At 46.8% G+C, this 21,008-nt stretch overlaps 1 protein-coding gene across 1 annotated transcript in view; it reads right to left on the bottom strand.

Annotated features, from left to right (window-relative positions):
* Positions 1–21,008, bottom strand: part of MYO5B (myosin VB) — a 340,809-nt gene that overhangs the window by 81,550 nt on the left and 238,251 nt on the right. The window contains 3 exon segments of the mRNA XM_030336665.1: positions 2,596–2,682; positions 8,235–8,332; positions 9,223–9,378. Coding sequence (XP_030192525.1) covers positions 2,596–2,682; positions 8,235–8,332; positions 9,223–9,378 — 341 coding nt within the window.

Genomic DNA, 21,008 nt, shown 5'->3' with positions numbered 1-21,008 from the left:
AAGCTAAATATTTCTGGTACAGGCCTGTTTTACCCAGATAATTGCACCCATAAGCATGTAGTTTCTTACTCATATCTAAACGAGTGATAAACATGTTATTAAATGCTTAAGTGCCCAGCACTGTGTGGAGGACTTTAGAGGCATTATGTCATTCATTACACACGCCTATGATGTAACTACTTAGTGATCCGGGAACGCAGGCTCAGAGATTAATTTCCTCGCTTGAGGTTACCTAGCCGAGGAGAATGGGAGCAGACAATGGAAGCCAGGCCTGACTCCACCACGGCCAAGGCTTCAACCACCAGCCTCCTCTGGCTATGGCCCAGGGTTCAGTTCTACAATCTGGACTTCTATTTACAAGCTGGAGCAGGCAGGGTGCAGTTTTACGCCAAGCCTCAGGTCTGGGCCCAGCCCCCGGCGGGCAGGCGTGAAACCCTACTCTACTCTTCACTCCTGTTGAACCAGTTTGGATGGCAACACTCTAACGTGAGCAGGAAGATGCTTGGCAATCACCACATAGCCGGGCAGAGGAAGGGTGTGTCTAATCTTCACTCAACCACAGCAAATGGCGACCCTGAGCAGCTCACTTCTTTCTGCGAGCCTCCTCAGCAAAAGTGCCTTTTAAATCATGACGCACCTGGGTCGATATATAAAGCTCAAGTAAGGTCAGACTGTAATATCCTTTCTACCACAAATTGCCATTTTCCATCCCTGGTTATTTCATTAAATAAACAAGATGCTGGTCATGACCCGTCACGCTGATTTCCTGAGCCACTTGTGGGGTGTGAAGCAGTTCCTAGAAACACTGAGGGCAGCAGACTAAAGACTTTTGGGGAGTCCAATGGAGCAGGAGTGGGGCCTGGCTGCCTGGGGAGCCCGCTTTGAAAAGCCATGGCAGGGCAGCTCCTTCAGGTCCTTGCCACGTTCCTAAGTTGTAGGAACCATGTGCTTGGAGCAGCCATTGTATGTGGATCCAACTGGCTAGACTACAGTTCCTTGAACTCAAGACTGAACTACTATGCCCGTGGCCTGAGCCCCATTCTCTCAATCAAAAGACTGATGCTGGGCACTGCAAGGCAGACACAGCCCGCACCTGAGAAGGGCAAGCAGGGCCCACCTCATTGATCATGGAGTTCCCCTGGGGCTGAAAAAGGAGATGGAACCCCAGGGTCCTCCCAGTCTTTCTTCTAAGCAGAAGAGATGTGGGTCAAAGAAAATACTAACAGGCTTCTGCCCTGGCCAGAGTAGACCGCTCTGAACAATGCTCGAACCTGCTGGGTTTGGAAAAGCTGCCTGGAGGTTGCAGATTAGTGACAGTTCCTTGTACTTTCCGGGTCAAATGCAAACTCCTAATTTCACCACTAACTTGATTCCCGGGTCTACCTTTTGGGAACTGCTCACGGTCAAGTTGCTTCTTGGTATACAACACTGCTGCATACGAAGTGGTTCCTTAACTGTAGTGGCCAGGGGCTGGCTGGAGACGGCAGGGAGGAGGGGAGGCCTGGAGACATGTCCTCCTCCCATTTCCGGCTTCCTCTGTCTCCCTCCACCGCCTGGCACATATGGAACTTCTTTGGACAGGGGGTCCCTGCGGAAACCACCATGGGCTCTGGGATGCTACACTGGTAGCATCCCTGCCCAGCTCAGCTCCAAGTCACAGCAGGAGATATCTGGCCTCTGTGACACTGGGACACAGTATGACCCCATGAAAGCTAGCTGGCCACCATCCACACCCCACTCCTACTTCAGGCAAGCATCTAGGAAGGATCCAGTCTTGACAGAGCTTCGAGAGACACTAGGTGGCTCACTTATTCACAATGCAAATTAGATCTTGATAGTGTTTTTTTTAATTGAAAATTATACCCTCCATCATAGATTTGATTCTATTTTAAAAGGTAAAGGCGTCCATTGACAAATGGATGGACAAAATACGTCCTATACATACAGTGGAGTGCTATTCAGCCATAAAAAGGGAGGAAATTCTGACACATCTACCGAGGTGAACCTGAAAGACATTAGACTAAGTGAGATGAGCCAGTCAACCACCGCTGTAGGACTCCACTTATATGAAGACCGAGACTCATCAAAAACAGAGACAAAGTTGAGTGGTGGCTGCCAGCCGCTGGGGGGTGGAGCAAATGGGGATTTAGTGTTTAATGGGGACAGAGTTTCAGTTTTGCAAGATGAAAACATTTCTGGAGATGGCTGCATAAATAGGAATGTACTTACTTACCACCACTGAACTATACGTTTCAAAATGATTAGGACAATAAACGGTGCATTTTACCACAATAATAAAAACAAAAAAGTAAAGGGAACAGGTGGGAGGAAAGGAGAAATCCTCTTTGCAACTCTAGCTAGCTCAATGCCCAGACCAACGCCAGCCTGAAACGTGAAAAGCTGCCCAAGAGGACACTGCCATTGACTTCCATACTTCCCAGGCCAAAATGATATTCTTCTGTCAGTATCCTGCTTGGACCCTCAGTGTTTGGGAACATTACGGAGGATCGGTCTCTGGCTGACAGCACATAAACAGGTTTCCTAGGACACCAAACTCTGGCTGCCCCACCAGGACATGGCTGGTGGGCACATTACCTGGATGGGTAGCCGGCTGCACTGATTCGGATGGTCTCCAACACCCCACATGCTCTGAGCTGCTGCACTGCTCTCTTTGGGTCAAAGCTGCAAAACAGGAAGACACTCCATAAATGACCATGCTGGCAAAGAAATGGAACAGGAGAGAGGGTAAGATGACTTCTTCCTGCACCGGAAGACAGACCATCATGCACCTTAATCTCAAGGTCAGGGGCCAAGCACAGACTAAAAGACACTGACTAGCAGGTGCATGAATGATTTCAGTACCTAAGTTCTATGCAAGTTCTTGTTCTTACCTGGGATACATCTCTTCTTTGCATACCTGAATTCTGTCCACCCTCCAAGACCCATTCCTGCCTCCTCTCTAAGCCTTCCCTTATCCATCCATGGGGGCACCTGTGTTCATTCAAAAGCCAAATCATAGACACTTGCCACCACAAGCAGTATTTGGCTCAGGAGTTAAAAGGGGAAGTTTCAGGCCAGGCAGACCTGGATGTGAATTGTGACATGGTCCCTGACCAGTTGCATGTGTAATTTGGGGAAAGCAACGTCACCTCAATATCCTCACCTATAAAATGGGGATAATAATAGTATCCCTTCTTCAGGGTTAGTGTGAAGATTAAACATAAAGGCCCATGAAAGCGGTTAGACCACCACCTGGCACGACTTTAGGACACAGGCATCGCTAGCTGCTCTCATGACAGCTGCCTCGTTACGAAAAAGAAATCTATATTCCCATCTGTCTTCAGAGATGCGAGCCACATCTTCAACAGCTCATATGCCTCTACAATGCTGTTTAACACTGAAAAACCAGTATTTATTCCAACACCTAAGTTGAGCAGGATGTTGTAGAATCGGCAGTCAGACGTGGTCTGGGCGAAGTGTCCACACTGGAGGAGAACTGTATAGAAGCAGCGTACAAAGCAGCATGTGATAACCATGGTAAAAGTGCTGGAAGAGTCCAGGGGGGAAGTGGTCAGCATCAGCTGAGGTAATCAGGGCATCTTCATGGGGGAAGTACTAAGCTGAACTGGAATTAATCCCCACTTGTAGTTTGCTAAGACCTTTGTCCCACTCTGTGAGGAGGGATGGGAAGTAAATGCTCCCTTTCTTTCTGGCTGTTCCTCAGCTCAGCTAGAGCCAAGGGCCATGCGTCTTGCTCTCCTTCCACTCTGGGAAGTGGGCGGGCTGAGGCCCAGCTCCCGGGATCACACTGGCTTTAGCACACACCTTGGCCAAGCTGTTGGGCAACCTGTCTGCCCTGGCAGAGAAAGAGAAACAGGAAGCTTCTTCATCTCTAGGACCCCGGGGGACTTCCTCGTGCTACTCTTGTCTGCCACCTCCAGATAAGCCTGGGTGTTCTCTTCCCAGCAGCTTCTAGAGCTCTGCAGGATGGATCAGGGCTGGAATCCGCCACACCCAGATTCATAGCTCTCCACCAGAGACTTCTTCCCTCAGATCTATTTGTATGAACCCCTCAGGTCCTAGCGCTGGCTGGTCTCTTACACCAAGAACCCAGAAGTCTATTGAGGTAGGCGGCCTGGGTCAGCAGGCACCTTCCAAGTGACTGAAGACCGTGAGCTGACCTGGAGTCCAGGAACTCTGTGTGTTCCAGGTCAGCCCTGGGGCTCGGTGTCTGGGAGTCACCCACAGCCTCCTCCTGCCTCCCCCCAAAATCTGCCCAAGTCCTGCCACTTTTGACAGCCAGCTCCTCCATGAAGTCTGCCTGATTCCTCCAGCCCCAAGGTGCCCCTGGCACTTGAGTATGTACCGGACAAGTGGGCATTTAAGTCTGCACAGTCCTGAACAACAAGACCGTTACTTTGCAGGAGTTAATTTCTTTCTTTTTTTTTTTTTTTAAAGTCGGCAAAAAGCTCCTCCGTGGAAGAGCTTATAGGATGAAAGAAAACAAAAGGAAACCTAAGTGTATCCCCTTTGTAGTTTGTCTCAGGTGTCACCAGGATGCACCACAGTTCCGGGACCCAAGAAAAACCTTAACCAACACGGGGTGGTAGTGAGGAGTCTAAGCAGCAACATGGGCTCTGCTGTTTACAGGTCTGCTTCTCTCATCTGCCGGGTGGCCAGCTGGGCCGAGTTATGAAAGCACGGTGGATGGGCTTGAGCCTTGGGGAAGGTGTTCTGTGGGCTGCAGACCTCTCCCTCTGCACCCGTGATCTCCAGGCCAGAGTCTGCTTCCCTCTGCGGTGTGTGGGGGGATGGGCAGCACACGTAGCAAGCACCGGTGACCGCTCGTCCTTTGCGGCCACGGTGGGTAGACAAAGGTCTTCCCACTTCCCTCCGGAGCTGGCACCATTCTCTTCCCCGCGGGATGGGGGAAAAGAGCAAGGGCGAACCAGAAAACCTGGTACGGGCCGCCAACAGCTAGTGCCCCTCCAGGCAATACACAATCTCTCTGTAGCTTTGCCTCACTTCTCCAACAGAAGCGGAGGATACTGTCCCACTGTCATTCACTGGTTTGTTGCAATGACTAAGCGACAGAAAAGAACAACCCTATTAAAAGGAAACAAGCAGACACTACACCAAAAAGATTCTGCCATCCTCTTTCCTTGTTCACATGCCCCAGCCTTCTGTATTTTATCTCATCTCTTCAAGAGTAAAGAATGCTGTCAATAGCATCTCTTCACGAGGCTTGCTACCTGTGTTATGAGGTGACAAGGTGACGGGGAGTGGAAATCAGCCCTCCCACCTAGTAAATTTTGGAGGACCACAGTGAGGACAAGAGACACTTAACTCCAGACTGCAAAATCACCAAAGAAATATAGGGTCAAACCTGCTGAAACGCAGGGTTATACTTTCTCCTCCCAATGAACGTGCAGGTTCAGCAGAACCGGAAGCTTAGAACCCAGCTCCCCCTCAGCAGTCATGCGCCACTACTGATTTTTGCACAGACCGCCAGCTCCCACCCGTTCTTCAGGCTCTGCAGTGTGCTGAGTCATACCTGAGGACCCCGGGATGCTCAGGAGTGTCCACTGCTGAGAGCAGGGCACCGGCCCACAGGAAACTGGCCAGCTCCTCCCACCAGTGACCCCAGATTTATCACACTCCCCCGGGCCACCTCCTCCCTGGACACTTAACCACCTTCTCGCTTCTCTGCTCCTGTAGCACTTCCACACTGATCTGTGACTGGCAGTTCCTGAAGGATGAGGGGCAGGTCTGTCATTTCACTTGTCCTAGCCCAGTGTCCAGTGAATAGTGGGTATGATGAATGTTTTTTTAATAAAGGAAACAGCAGAGGAAAAAAGACTTTTCTACAGGAGATGCTATCAAAAGCATTTAGTCTAGGACAGCCGTCCTCCACTGGGTTGTCATTTTGTCCTCCAAGAAACACCTGGCAACATCTTAAAGCGTTTTTAGTTGTCACAATGATGGGGATGCTATTAGCATACTACAATGCATAGGACAGCCCCCCATAACAGGGCATTACCTGGCCCAAAATGTCAAGGGTCCTAAGGTTGAGAAAGCGGTTGGAGGAGATGGGAGGAGGCCTACAGAACTCTCCTTCTAGAATAATGTCAGTAACATCGTATATTTATTTTAGACGATGTTATAGATTCTACTCATCAAAATTTGTTATACTTCTCACAAATAATCTACATTATCTCCTTGAATTTTTTCATCAGGATGATCATTTTAAACCACAATTAGCAGGTGGAAGAGGTGAGGCCAACAGTACAGGGCTAGCTCCTGGAGCAGCCAAACAATTCAGTTTGAATCTAGAAGTCAAGGGCTCCGAGCTGGTTCAGTATTCTCCCCACTTTATTACAAGGATGATTTCAGTCCTGAAGGCAACGGAAGGTCTTAGAAACATGGGCCATTAGGACTAGACACTTATTCTGAAAGCCCCCAGCATCTCCTCTCATCTGAGGGGAGGCCCAGCAAGAGAATACAGCACGTGGCAGGCACCAGGTTCTGAGGAACCCACGGCCCCAGGTCGCAGCTGGTTGAGGGCAGAGCTGGTACCCAACCCTCGACTCTCCTCTGGGGCCCCTGCACACCACTCCTGCCCTTCACACATAATCAAAGTCTTTCACACTTGCTGCCTTTCTAATAGCCTCTCTTCTCCTGGAGTCAGCTGGTACACAGATGCCACAGGGGGGGAATTCCTAACCACTTCTTGGAAATGTGGAGGAAAGGAAAAGAGTCAACAATCAGCATGCTTCAAGGAAGGCTGACTCAAAGCTGTCTTCCTGACCTTTTCCAGCACAAGGCCCATCTGAGTATAGGTCAAATTTTATGAAATAATAGGAGCAGCAGGGGGTAGTTCAGCTACTCTGACAGAGTTGCCAAAATAATTATTTCACAGAAAGAAATTATGCTAGGTCCAAAAGAAAGTCAGAAAGCCGGGAATAAGGTGCTTCAAAAATTTAGAATTATACCTCTTCTGGCCAGGGGACGTAACTTGTGTGGTGGCTCATGGCAATGGAATGAGAGGCTGCAGAGGTAAGGGACAGACTGTTCTCAAGGCTTAGGGGAGTATTTCAGGCAAGAAACAGAGTCTAAAACAAGGTGACAGAAGAGAAAAGGGAGACCAACCTAAGAAAACTTCAAGTAGACTCTATGGGCCTTTGACAAGGTTTATGCTATCCAATATGGTAGCCATCAGCCAGCCACAGGCATTTGAATTAAAATGACAGAATTCAGTTCCTCAGTCATATCAGCCACATTCCGAGCACAGAATTGCCACGCGTGGTAGACCTGTGGCTACGATGTTGGACAATGCAGATTATAGAACAGCTTCATGTATCACAAAAAGTTCTATTGGACAGCACTGGTCCAGAAGGACTCTGAGGTTTGGTGGTGGGTAAATGAGCGGTCAGGAAATGATTATGCCATTTACTACAAAAGAGACCACAGAGGGACCATTTCTGGAGGGGCAAGGAGTCTGACTTCAGACATGCTGGATGTGAGTCAATGAAAATGCAGCAGGCATTCAGAAATACTGGTCTGGAAACTGGCAAAAACCAGAGATGAACACAGACCCTGAACAGTCACTGCTATATAGATTCGGGTGGGGTCAACCACGTGGGCATGGGTAAAGCTGGAAGACAATTTCCAAGATAGGGGTAGAAGTAGAATTTAGGCCAGAGAAGGCCAAGGAGTGGGGTGGAGGAAGGAGAGCGGGTATGAATAACTGGAATTTCAGTGGCAGAAGGCATGTGAGAAATAGGACAATCTTCACGTCTTATCACTCGACATGTCACTTGAGGTCATGTCTCCCCAGTGGAAGAAGTCTCCTCTGACCACTCCAGCTATCTTCCCATCTCGGAAGTGAACGTCTGCTATGAGACACAGGCATTTCTGCATTTAATGACACACTTATGTGGTTCTCTGATTCCTCAACACCACTGTAGACTCCGTGGGATTAGGGAAGCGTACCCTCTCATCTTGTTGAAACCTTCTAGATAGCATACAGGTAGAACTTGGTAAATGTCTGTTGGACTGTATTCAGCATGGAAACCATCTGTGAAGTGTAAGAGCAACTATTCCTCCTGCTGCAGAATCCCCCTCAAGGCTGCGCCCGTGTCAGTTCCACCTGAACTTGTAAGGAAGAAGAGGCCAGGCTTCACTGGCCTGACTCTAACCGAGAGGCAGCTGGCCCCGCCCACGCAGGCACTTACTGGAAGGGGAGCTTCTCATCATTTGGCTTGATGCAGCGCACGTAGTGTGGGGTCGTGGCATTCAGGGTCTCCATGAGCAGATGCAGGGAGGTACGGAACTGGGGAGACACAAGTCAGCGCCCGCTTATTTATCTAACATTTTGTAGATGTGTAATAAACGTAAAGAAACGCCTAGACTGGTGGTGGTAGTTGTTGATACTGTTATGGTCACGGTTATTATTAATCAAGGATGAAAAATTCAGAGACTCAAGGTCAGATTCTAGCTGACACTCCTGCCTTGCTGTAGATCCAAACTTAAGCCCCTCCCACATTGACATGAGCGCTCTTCAACCCACACAGGGAGAGCCCACCTGCCAACGTGTGTAACTCAGCATGGTAGATCACAGGAGATGAAAGGCGGGTCAATAATAGGAAATAGTACAGAAGTCACCATGGTGACTGGAGGCTGGTTATTCCTCAACTTGAGGCCCTGGAGCCCCAAGATCTGGTGTCTGGACATCCTGGAAGTTGTAACAGTAAAGTGAAATGCCCAGAACAGGCAAATCCCCTGCAACAGAAAGGTGAATGGCTGCTCGGGCTTGGCAGGAACTCCCTTCTTTTGGAAATCACACTGGACACATAAAATCCCACAAAGGCCCCACAGAAAGCGTCTCGGTTTTCTAGTCCCCAGGCTTCTTTAGTCCTCACTCCCCAACCTGCTGACTGTAGACCCTCTCGCCTCTTCTACCAGGTGTGTGTGGTCCTCCCAGAGGTATTACATGCACTGCTGGGGCTACGCTCATTCCCTTCCTCTTTCCTGCCCACTGCCTCTAGAGGGGGCTTCCCAGTTTCCTTCTTCAAAAGGCGCATACGGACTGAGCTGGGTAGCCGAAGATGCGGATGTTGAGGCCACTTCGGCCTCCCTCGGACTCTGCCGCCCTTCTTCATCTGCAGACAGGCCAGCCCTGCCACACGCACCCCGACCCACAGCTTCCTGCCACAGGCTGACCTGGTGGCCCACGGTTTTCTTGTGTTCCTTGTTGGAGACTTTCAGAGGGGGTCTGGCAGAGCGAATGTTGATCTTTGAGGATGAGCCCTTGCCAGATGCAGTGGTGGCAGGAACAGAGTCTTTGTCATCATGAAACAAATCAGCCACTAGTGGGAACTAGAAACAAACACAGGAAGACCAATGAACACAAGATCTCTTGGACTTTATGGTACTTTGACTCTTTCAAAGTAGCTTTCCAGTGCATACCCAAGAGACCTGCTAACACACATGCACACAAACACTTGAACGTCCAAGTCCATAACCACATTATTCATTGCAGCCAGAGTGGGAACACTGTAAATATGGATCAGCTGATAAATGAACAGAATGTGGAAGTTCTGTACAATGGAATAATATCCAACAACATAAAGGAGGGAAATCCTCGTACACATGACACGGACAAACCTTGAGAACATGCCAAGTGAAAGAAGCCAGACACAAAGACTTTCTAGGGCATGATTCCATTTACAAGAAATGTCCAGGGAATGGAAAGTAGTTTAGTGGTGGCCAGGGGCTGGGTGAGAACAATTAGTAGTAACATGTACAGAGTGTCTGTGTGGACTAATGGAAATTTCCTAGAATTTAGAGTTTCTCCTCTCTGCTCCTCCTGAGAAGCCCATCTCTTAAGGTCCAGCCCTGCATCCTCCATGGACTTTCCCAGATCATTCCTTCGCATCTCCATCATGCACCCGGGTACCAGCTGAGGTCTGTGCTGGGCCCTGAGCCCCATGCTTGCTGAGCCCACAGCCTTTAAGCCTTATTCTTGACAGAGGAGGAGGACCAGGGAAAGGATTAAAGGAGAGAGTCCACGTAAGCATATAATAGAGTGTCTAGCATATTATAAGCTCTCAAATGTCCAGTTTTATTATTTTGTTAGAGGGTATATACATGAAAAATCGGTCTACATGATCAAGTTCTGGGCTGAAGAGGAGAAATTTAGAACCACAGAACTTTAGAACTGGAGCATAAAGCGTAAAGATCACCACTTCAGGTGGCAGGTGAGGAAAGAGGAACTCAGAATCCTGCTTCCATCTCTGTTCATGCCAGCACCAGGCACAGTGGCCAATGTCGGCTCCCTGGAGCTGCTGGTTAGCAAGCGAACAAGGACTAGATCCCTGACCTTCAGATGCCCAGGTCAGAGTTTGTTTCAATACACAATGATATCCTGGTCATTTACACCAGCAATATCAAGGAAGTGGAAATAGACTGTATCTTAAGCCCATGTGTATCTGATGCACCTGTACAACATCCTCCTTATTGGAGGCTTCAGTGTGGGGATCTGGTGGAGCCAGTATTGGTATCTGAAGGTGATCCATTCTCAGATGTGGCAGTGGGAGGAAGAATACCTAAAAGGTAACTTATGAAGTATTCCTGCAGCTGACAACATCCCCTGAAATTCATAGCAGGAGTCTTAGGCTAAGGAAAGCTTAAGAGGCAACACCATCTCCATGGAAGGCTACAGGTTCAAAATGGCAGTGAGCGTCCACTTATGCTGACACCGTCCTGCATTTAACTTCCCAGACCTTTTACAAGTTGAGTCCCAGTTTAGTGGAGAATATACTGAGCACCATGCCAACAGTTCGGGAAGTCCAAGAATCCTATAAAGGAGAGGTCCAAATTCCACAATTTAATGGCATACTCCCATCAGTATTCCACATCAGTATTTCAGAGGTATTCTGAAAAGTTGTAGGGGCACCTGGGTGGCTCAGTCAGTTAAGCGTCCGACTTTGGCTCAGGTCATGATCTCACAGTTCATGAGTTCGAACCCTGCATTGGGCTGGGCTCTGTGCTGACAGCTCAGAGCCTGGAGCCTGCTTCGGATTCTGTGTCTCCGTCTCTCTCTGCCCCTCCCCTGCTCACACTCTTGTCTTTGCCTCAAAAATAAACAAAGATTAAAAATTAAAAAAAAAAAAAAACTTGTAGAAGCTATATTAGGCAACACATATAGTTTTCTCATATTACAGTCCAGGGTAGGTCCTTCAATCGGAAACACCACACAGTAGGCAGTTGCGATCTGATTACAAACGTGGGAGGTCTCAACAGTAGCACATTACAGTGTCTGGGAAGAGAAAGATGGTGCTAGGGGCACAGTCAACCTGTTCCAGAAACTGGGTGTGAGATCCAGGTGACTTCGTTCACTCAGAGGTGGCTTCTGCAACCTTATTAGGTAGCATGCTTGGATTGCAGGGTGATGCACCTAGAGCTGGGGGTACAAAATACACGCGGACACCCATAGGACCATTGGCAGTAACTTCAGGCATTTTCCATGAGAAACGAGGGGGGTGCAGATGTGTTGCTCACCGAGAATCCCTCAGTTTGAGGACCTCTGCTATGCTCTGCCCGTCAAGGGAACTTCTAGCAATTCCATAGGTCAAACACCTATCTTCACTGAGCCTGAAGCCCAGCCCTGGGCAGAGATACTTCACAGTCGCAGAGAAAGCATGACGACGGCTAATGCTGGAAACCAGCATCAAATGCCAGTTGAAGTTCTAAGTGTATCTTCTGTATGAAGATTTTAAACTAAAACAAAGGAAACAAATCACTTCCCCCTACCTAACCTTACTCTTAGGTATTACCAGTTAAACAGGTTTTAAGAATTCCATATTAGAGTCGAAAGTAATGGCATACCGCAGGTCAGAAAGTTGGTTTTATACTACACATTAGCTAACCATATGGGCTACAAACAAAGCAGTTAAACTGTGTGCACGCACGTGCATGTGCCGGAGGAAACACATGTGTTCTATTAAGTTCCGTTTTCCCTTCGCACTTTTCATTTTTCACCAGCATTCCATCAGAAGCTCCTGACTTCCACCTTTTACTGCAGCTATCTACCTGCAAATAAAGGTTGTACTTCTTTAACTCTGTGGTCTGGGTTTGAAGCACAGTCTAAAAGCACCAACCAATGACCTTAAGGCCAACGATCATCTCAGATAAGCAGCTCAAGTCCACCCTCACTACTGGCTCTTCTGTGGCTGAAACTGGCTGGTGACACCATGATAGCACTAGGGGAAGCTACATAGTCCTGAGCAAAGGACTCCCTGAATCCCCACCATAGGGCCTCGTCATCAGCCAGATGGCTCGGGAGGTCACCCCAATGAAATCATTAAGGATGTCTCCCGGTTTCAGGTGCCAACAGGTGACAATTCAGTTCCTATGCTCAGCATCCTCTTCATACAGGGTATTTCAAAATCATATATGTTGCCTTTTTATAGGGGAAGGTACTCAGGCTGTCAAAGGAATAAAGACAACTCAGGATTTAAAAAATCTGTGGCTAAAAATGTGCAGGTGCCATCATAAAGATGATACATTTATTAACTCATCATTTCCATGTGCTTTCAAAGAAGAGAAAATAAATATTAGGTCCCTGAATGTCAAGAAAATAGATGGATGGGGTGCCTGGGTGGCTCGGTTGGTTAAGCGTCCAATTCAGCTCATATCATGATCTCACAGTTTGTGGGTTCGAGCCCCGCATGGGGCTGTGTTGACAGCTCAGAGCCTGCAGCCTGCTTCGGATTCTATGTCTCCCTCTCTCTGCCCCCTCTCCATTCGTGCTCTTTCTCTCAAAAGTAAACAAACATTAAAAAAAAATTAAAAAAAAAACTAGATTGACTGGTTCGTTCTTTCACTTACCAATACTTAACTGACCACCAAATATGCAACAAATAAATACTGTGCTTGGGGCTGGGAACACAAAAATGAAGAAAAACAGAGCCTCTTATGGATCATGGAGTTTATGATCTAGCATAGAAGGTGAACTCTAATCAATTAACCCCACAATTAAAAGCTTAATGACAAGATGATGAGCATCCCAAAGGAAATAAACAACAGAAACACATGACTGAATCACGGCCCCAGAGCAGAAATTAGGAAAGACTTCTCTTATGAAGGGAAGTTTGAGGTACTGGGTTATTCAGAGGGTAGGAAAGCATGTTAGGAAGTTTCTACATATCTGGGGGAACTCATATAAAGGCAGTACAGCTATCGGATACACCGTGAAGCAGGGCAGGGTGGGAAGCAAGGAAGACCAGCTCATACAAAATCCTTGAACATTTTGGTCTTTATCCTGAAAGCAATGTGAAGCCATTAAAGATTTTTTTTTTTTTTTTAAATAAGAGCAGCTAACATTTACTGAGCACTTAGAAGGTGCAAAGCATATATGAAAATTCACTTAATTCTCCCAATAACCACGTGGTTATTACAACCCATTTTACAGATGGGGAAACAGAGCCTCAGAGTACAAGATCACAGAGCTAGTCAGTGGCAAAGCCAGGATCTGCACCCAGACAGCCTGGCTCCAGAGCCCATAGAACAGAGGGTAGCAGTGACCAGTCATCTTTTGGGAAAGCTCTCTCTGGCTGCAGTGTAACAAACAGACCGAAGTCCACTGCAAACAAGGCACTACAGTACAGCAGTTAAGAGAAAAGCCAATAGCTCAGCAGGTATCTGGGAAGTGAGGTGCTATAGAATGGGCACTGAGCTAGGGTCAGGAGACACTTTAGTTTTTTTTTTTTTTTTTTTTTTTTTTTAACTTTTTTTAATGTCTATTAATTTTTGAGAGAGAGAACGAACACAGGGGAGGATCAGAGAGAGAGGGAGACATAATCAGAAGCAGGCTCCAGGCTCTGAGCTGTCAGCACAGAGCCTGACACAGGGCTCGAACTCACAGACTGCGAGATCATGACCAGAGCCGAAGTCGGACGCCCAACCAGCTGAGCCACCCAGGCACCTCGGGTCAGGAGACCTTTTAGATCTGACTCTGCCACTTCATTAGCTGTGACCCATGGCCCTACTAGATTTAAATTTTCCGATCCATAAAAATAAGGGAACTGAGGAAGGTGATTCCTTTCAGCCTAACTTAGACTCCTGCATTTTCTCTCTCTCCCTGTTTCCAGGCTACTTCCCTTAAACACGTAGCCTTCCCTGTCCAGCTGGCTCTCCCTCTCTATCTCAGGCAAGGGGTCCAGAGACACCACCTTCTGTCATCCTTCCTCATACCTGCCTCCACCCCGCATTCCATGGTCTGCCCCCCACACTGCCGAAATAGATCCTGAGAACGCCTTCTGGGGACCCGACCTCCTAAATCCAGCGGCTGGAAGGGGTGCAGCCTCACTCTTGGTCCTACTTGATGTTGTTGAGGGGCCCACACCTCCTCTTTGAGACCCTCTCCAACCATGCAGCCCAGCTTCCCTTCCATGGGCCCATCTTCCTGCACATCTCCCCTTCCTGTGGCTGTTTCCCAGGACAGGGTCCTCACCGTTTATCTTTTCTAACACTGGTTCCCTGCACAGTCTCCTTCACACCTATGGCTTCAACTACCACCCCCACCCCCCGCCAGCCTGTCTCTCCAGTCTTAATGTTCTTCCACACCCACGACCCGCAGTGCCAACTATCTGCTCCATATCTTCCTCCTTGTGGGTGTTCCAAATTTGACACGGCCCAAATGGCCCTCACCCACCAACTTCCCAAATTTTTTTTTTTTTTTAGATAGCACAGGTGGGGGAGGGGCAAGAGAAGTGGAGACAGAAGATCTGAAGCAGACTCTGCACTGACAGCAGTGAGCCCGAAGAGGGGCTCGAACTCACGAACCTTAAGATTGTGACCTGAGCTGAAGTTGGATGCTCAATCGACTGAGCCACCCAGGGGCCTCCAAACTTCCTAAATTTACATTAGATAGCCTGCCAACATAGCATTTCCTATCCTAATAATTACAAAGTTCTGTCCATGGTCGGGGTCGAGTAGGCCTTAATCACCAGAATGCAACTGTCCTAGTTGAAGTCTACCCAAGCTCCCCCAGACCACTGCAGGTGCCTAGAGCTTGAGTGCCCTCCTCCAGACACACCTGTATCCCAACATTGTCTTCCCATCAGCCAGAGTCTTCTCCAAATACAAACTTTATATCCAGCAACTCCTCGTTTAAAGATTCATGGGTCCTCACTGACACACACATAATAACTGAAAACATGGGTCAGTGGCAAAATAGAAGAGACTGGGAGGTGGGGAGGGACAGTCTGGGCACAGGAGGGATGGAAGGGGGATCTGATGCCAGAGAGAGAAGGCACATGTGAGGAAGGGTCAAGTGCCCAGTCAGACTGGCACGGAGAAATTTCCACAGGGAAATAATTAGTAACTAAAGGCCAGCCGATATTTTAAAGACATCACAGATTCATTCAGTCTGCCATGTCTAAACAAAATACTGATTAAACTATTCTAGTTCACATACTTTCTGACATGGATTTACAAGATGTTTGAGTCAAGGGTAGAAGTTCCCACATGCATGATTATACTGTTTCAGGAGTCTACTTTACAGAAATCATGAATAGTAGCTTTTTCTCTGAAAACTCTATGAACTTCTAAGGCCAGGAGAATGTATTAGAACCACACAAGGAACTTTGAAATCAGAATCAACAGTAGGAATACTTTAAAATTGAAGCGCCTTTCTGTTGCTTCAATCAGAAGCTCCCACGCTGGCCCTATGCTACAATTTGGGAAAGAACCCAACAAAGGTTTAGTCTGGACAATCTGCATTTTATTTTAAAAGTTATGTTTTAATTCCAAGTCTCGGCTCTCGAGACCGCATTTAGAAATGGCAGGATATCTGGGATGGCGAGGGAGAGGAGTTTGGGACATCAACTCTAGGAAAAAGGGGTAGGCTTTACATTCTACTCAGAACTTTATAAACTCCAAGAACAGACACAGACACCTAGAGTTCGAGCACAGGACCATATGCTCAACCTTGGGCTGTAGGCAGCAGTGAAAGAACAGACAAATACTGATGACTGTACCACCCAACCCCATCCACCCACCGGGCTAGACGGGGACCTCCTGGTCTCAGCAGTGTCGCAACTATAAACCAACCTCAAGTCTCAATGAGGAGTAGTTACACCAAGCTCTTGCTTAATAATTCTCACAAAAGGATGAATTTCCGAGAAAGCTTTTCCTTTAATTGACTAACTCCAGTTATGCTTTAGAAGCACCAGAAAGTCTATTTACGAGCTGCGTGACCAATAACGCAACCACCACAATTCATGTAGGGCAGGCCTAGAGAGCAACATCCGTCTGGATCTTTCTGAAAATGTGCTCCCCCCAACTACGAAAACGCTCAGATAATACCTTCAAACAAACCAAGCACTTCCCTGATGTTGTCACTTATTTCCAAGTGTCCAAAGATACTGGCTTGGGCATGCTCTGCTATTTAAGTCTATAGATAGATTTTTAAGAAGCCTGAGGCAAATCTATTTGAAGAGGGATTAAAAGAAGTATGAAAACACTTTTTAAAAACCATTTGATAGTTTAAGAAAAATGTCAATTACAGCTGTATACACAGCTGTTACCTTGGAAATCATGCCTGTTCGCTTCTGTGAGAACATAAAACACCTTTCCTTCAAAACAGACCCATGAAACTAAAATAAAGACATGCTCGAAAAACCGTTTGATTAGAATCTCTTGCCCAAAACCTTATCTTTAAAAACCTAGCTGTAAACCTATTAAAAAAAATACATTTTGTTTCCCAGCTGTTCTGTCACCTGGCCAGTGCTACCCTTAGGGGAAAAAAATCTCCAATTTTTAGGTAAAAAATATTTCATTTGCAGGGGTTTTAAATGAGCTTTGAAGGAAAAGCCTCAGTATTTTTTTTTTTTTAATGTTAAAGAAAGAGGTGCACTTTCCTGTATTGGAAAGGGGATGATGATACTGTTTTATTGACTAAAAAGTTCTCTCTTACATAGTGACCTGTTTTTTTCTCAATATTGGTGGCAGTTTTTTTTTTTTTTTTTTAACTACCAACACCAAATGATTTTAAATAAGAAGCACTCCAAATACCCTTAAAAGTGTTTAAAAATTCAGGGGTGCCCGAGTGGCTGAGTCAGTTAAACATCTGACTTTTGGTTTTGGCTCAGGAGAGCCTGCTTAGGATTCTCTCTCTCTAGCCCTTGCTGTCCCTCCCCTGCTTGGGCACTGTAGGGCGCTCTCAAATAAACCTTAAAAAAACTGATTTTTTTTTTTTTAAATTCAGAGGACCTGAATGGGCAATTTTCCAAAGATACACAAATGGCAAATGGATACACGAAAAGATGCTCAACGTCACCAATCATCAGGGAAATGCACGTCAAAACCATAATGAGATAGCTCCTTACACCTGTGAGAATGGATGAACTAAAAAAAACCCAAGAAATAACAAGTGTTGGTGGGAATGCAAACTGCTGCAGCCACTGTGGAAAACAGTATGGTGGTTCCTCAAAAAATTACTACATGATGTAGTAATTCCACTACTGGGTATTTACTCACAGAAAATGAACACACAAGTTCAAAAACTAATTTTTTTAAAAAAAATTTTGAGACAGAGTATGAGCAACGAAGGGGGAGGAGAGAGAGAGGGAGGGAGGGAGGGAGGAAGAGAGAGAATGAATCCCAAGCAAGCTCTGCACTATCAGTGCAGAGCCCGATGCAGGACTTGAACTCACAAACCATGAGATCATGACCTGAGCCAAAATCAGGAGTCAGCACATGCAAGCAGGGGAGGGGCAGAAAGAGAGGGAGACACAGAATCCGAAGCAGGCTCCAGGCTCTGAGCTGTCAGCACAAGAGCCCGACGTGAGGCTTGAACCCACAAACTGTGAGCTATGACCTGAGCCAAAGTCAGACACTTGACTGAGCCACCCAGAAATCTTAAACATATGCTCCTTTTGAGGTTTTTTTCCCCAGATAAAATACTGTTTTTTTTTTTATCATCAACACTGGGAGGCAGAAATCTCCATCTTTACTACCTGAAACAAATCAGTCTCTTAATGACTTAAAAGTCATGTTTTAAAGAAGCACTTCCTAAGTCTCTATTTATAGCTCTCCAATAGCTGAGAAAGCAATTAGCTACATTATAACCTCTTAGACAGCATAACTGGCTTTACTAATTATATTCTCATTAACACTGTTTTATTTCGTTGCTCTTGGTGGGAGTTCTTCAAACATCCCTTTGGCTGGTAGGGTACGTGGGAGTCTTGCAGCCAATACTGCTTAATTATTTGCAATGATTTCTTAATTTCTTATCAGGGGTGCCACACCAAAGGAAAAAAGCTAATAGGAGGGGTGCCTGGGTGGGTCAGTTGGTTAAGCATCCGACTTCGGCTCAGATTATGATCTTATGGTTTGTGAGTTGGAGCCTGGTGTCGGGCTCTGTGCTGACAGCTCAGAACCTCAAGCCTGCTTTGGATTCTGTGTCTCCCTCTCTCTCTGCCCCTCCCCCACTTGCACTCTGTCAGTCTCTCGAAAATAAACATTAAAAAGAAAAAAAAGAAAAAAAGCTAATAGATCTCCCATAAAATAAAAATACTTCAAATAAAACTATGAGTTTACATATAAGATTCGAGACTTATCTGTGCTTAGGGAGAAGAAAACCAACCCCAAAACTGGGCATTAACTCCATGCCATAGGGCTTTGTGTCCTTCCAGGTAGTTTTCTCTTTGTAATACGGAGTTGGAAACATAAACCTTCTAGGACTGCTATAAAAACAAACCTTTAAAGATGACAGAGGCTCAATGAACAAGGAGTTTCAAAAATGCTACCACGACAGGTGCTGCCAGACATGTCCATCTGTCCAAAGGATTTGAAGCACAGTTGGAGCCACTCTTTGATTTGTAGCTGTGGTCTGTGTCGGGCCCATCTGTAGGTTTACAGTGACCTAATTTCAATCTTCACCTTCTACTTTCTGGGATGTCTGGAATGGGCTCAGGGTGGGGAGTTCTTAGTCCTCCTCCTGCCAGGGTCTGGGAGGACAGGAAGCCCCTCTTAATCTCTGAATGCTGCTGGCCACCATCATGGCACCTGTGAGGGTGTGCTGGGATGCAGCTGGGGGCTGGCAACAAGGTCACTGGTTCTTTAGAAAGATTAGTCGGTCAAGAGGAAAGCTGCAGTGCAGTAGGTGGGTAGGGAAAAGGACGACCATTATCTTCTGAAAGTAGATCATGGACCTAGCCTACATGTCCAATCCAGGATTATCTATAAATGTGATGTGCATACTCTTTGAACCACTGACCTCACTTCTAAAAACGTACCTGACTGATGTAATTGCACAAAGAAAAGATGTATGCAAAGGGCATTCATTGTAGATTATCTGAATTATCAAAATACCAACTATTAAAAAAATGATACACTCATGTGGAAAGACAGCAAAGATATAAGTGAAAAACTAAAAAACTATATATAATGGGATTCATTTCAATCTTACAAAGATGTACCAACATGCTTGTCTATGCAGAATGGTAACTGATGAAAAGGTGAGTCAAGGAATGGCAGAGAATGATTTATGCTACTTAAATTTATGAGTCTATATCTCATTTCTAATAAAAACCCAGTACCCCCAAACTAACATGACATTCCTACACAGTAAAGACCTAACACGGCACACTTAAGACTGCTATCCCTGGGAGGGCCTCCTTGTAAGGTTGACCCTTGGCTGGGAACTTGATTTTGGGAGGGTTTTCATCAATCCCTGGTAAGAATGGTTCACTGGGTCCAAGAGGTTCATGCAAACAATACAGTGTATGTTGAACTCCTGCCTTCCTTTTGGGAGTCTGAAATTTTGGTACATGCCAGGCAAAGGGTGCCTCTGTAACAGACTCCTGATAAAAACTCTGAACACCTCTGCTCAGACCAGCTGCCCTAGTCTATACTTCACATCACAACTCGCTGCTGTGGAATGAAGCACATTCTGTGCACTGGAAAAGGACTCCTATCACCTTGGGCCTGGTTTCTCCTGGACTTCACCCCACGTACCTTGCCCTTTGCTGATGTGCTATGTATCCTTCTGATCTAATAAGTCAGAGCCTGAGGTATAACTGCTGAGTTCTGTGAGTGTTACCAGCAAATAGTTGAATCTCGGGGTGGTCTTGGGGACCCCAACAAACTGCTTTTTCCATACCACAAATCCCTGTCTTTTTCACTAGACTGTAAGATCCACGAGCTTAACTATATGTATTCGTTACCACTCCCCACCCACCCTTCACTTGTGCTCCTACCTGCAAGGAGAAACTTCTAACAAAACAGTGAAGTTTCTCAGCTTCTGACGTCACTGTGTCACTAATAGGTGGTCACAGGGCTGCAAGCGTTGAAGCACGATGAAGCAACGTGCTCCAAGAGCTCATGCCTTGGTAGCTCCCCGTGCTTTTCTCCCTGTGGCCTGTGCCTCCTCTGTCCCCACCTCCCTTTCACAGAATAGAACAAGCCCTATTACCGACCATGGACTACAGAGCTGCAGACTTGGCAAGCTGAGAAGTTGATCTTGTGTTGAATTCCAAAGTGATATACACACTTACCCAAATTTCCCTCAGTAACTAATGGTGCAGATATCCAGAGAGGACACTGAGCCGGGGTCTGCCCCGAGCCACCCACATGCTGGTACGAAGCCAAAACTTCCCTAGAGCCCTTGCTTGGGGTCATGTGGTATAATGGGCTTTACTTGTCCTTCTGTCCTTGGGTCCATTCTGGTTGGTGTACCTTCTCCATTCCAGCATCTCCCCCTATTGCCATTTGTCTGAAGCTTATCACAAAAAGCCATTAATCTGCAATGTCTAGTGTTATCAGGCCCCCGCAGGGAGTGCAGTATCATGAGGTCTGGGAGAAAGCCTCCCAAATCCTGGCGAGTCTGTTTCTGGGTTTTCTCTGAAGGGCTGCAGCCGCCAACAGCACGTGCATCAGTACGCTGGCCTTCTGGAATGGCGGTGCCCCTGCCTCTTGTGGCAGCAGGGCCCTCTTCCTGC

This window comes from Lynx canadensis, chromosome D3 (genome assembly GCF_007474595.2).
Source record: "Lynx canadensis isolate LIC74 chromosome D3, mLynCan4.pri.v2, whole genome shotgun sequence".
Classification (NCBI taxonomy): domain Eukaryota; kingdom Metazoa; phylum Chordata; class Mammalia; order Carnivora; family Felidae; genus Lynx; species Lynx canadensis.
The sequence above is the reverse complement of the archived record's forward strand: the minus strand, read 5'-3'. Positions and strand labels throughout refer to the sequence as shown.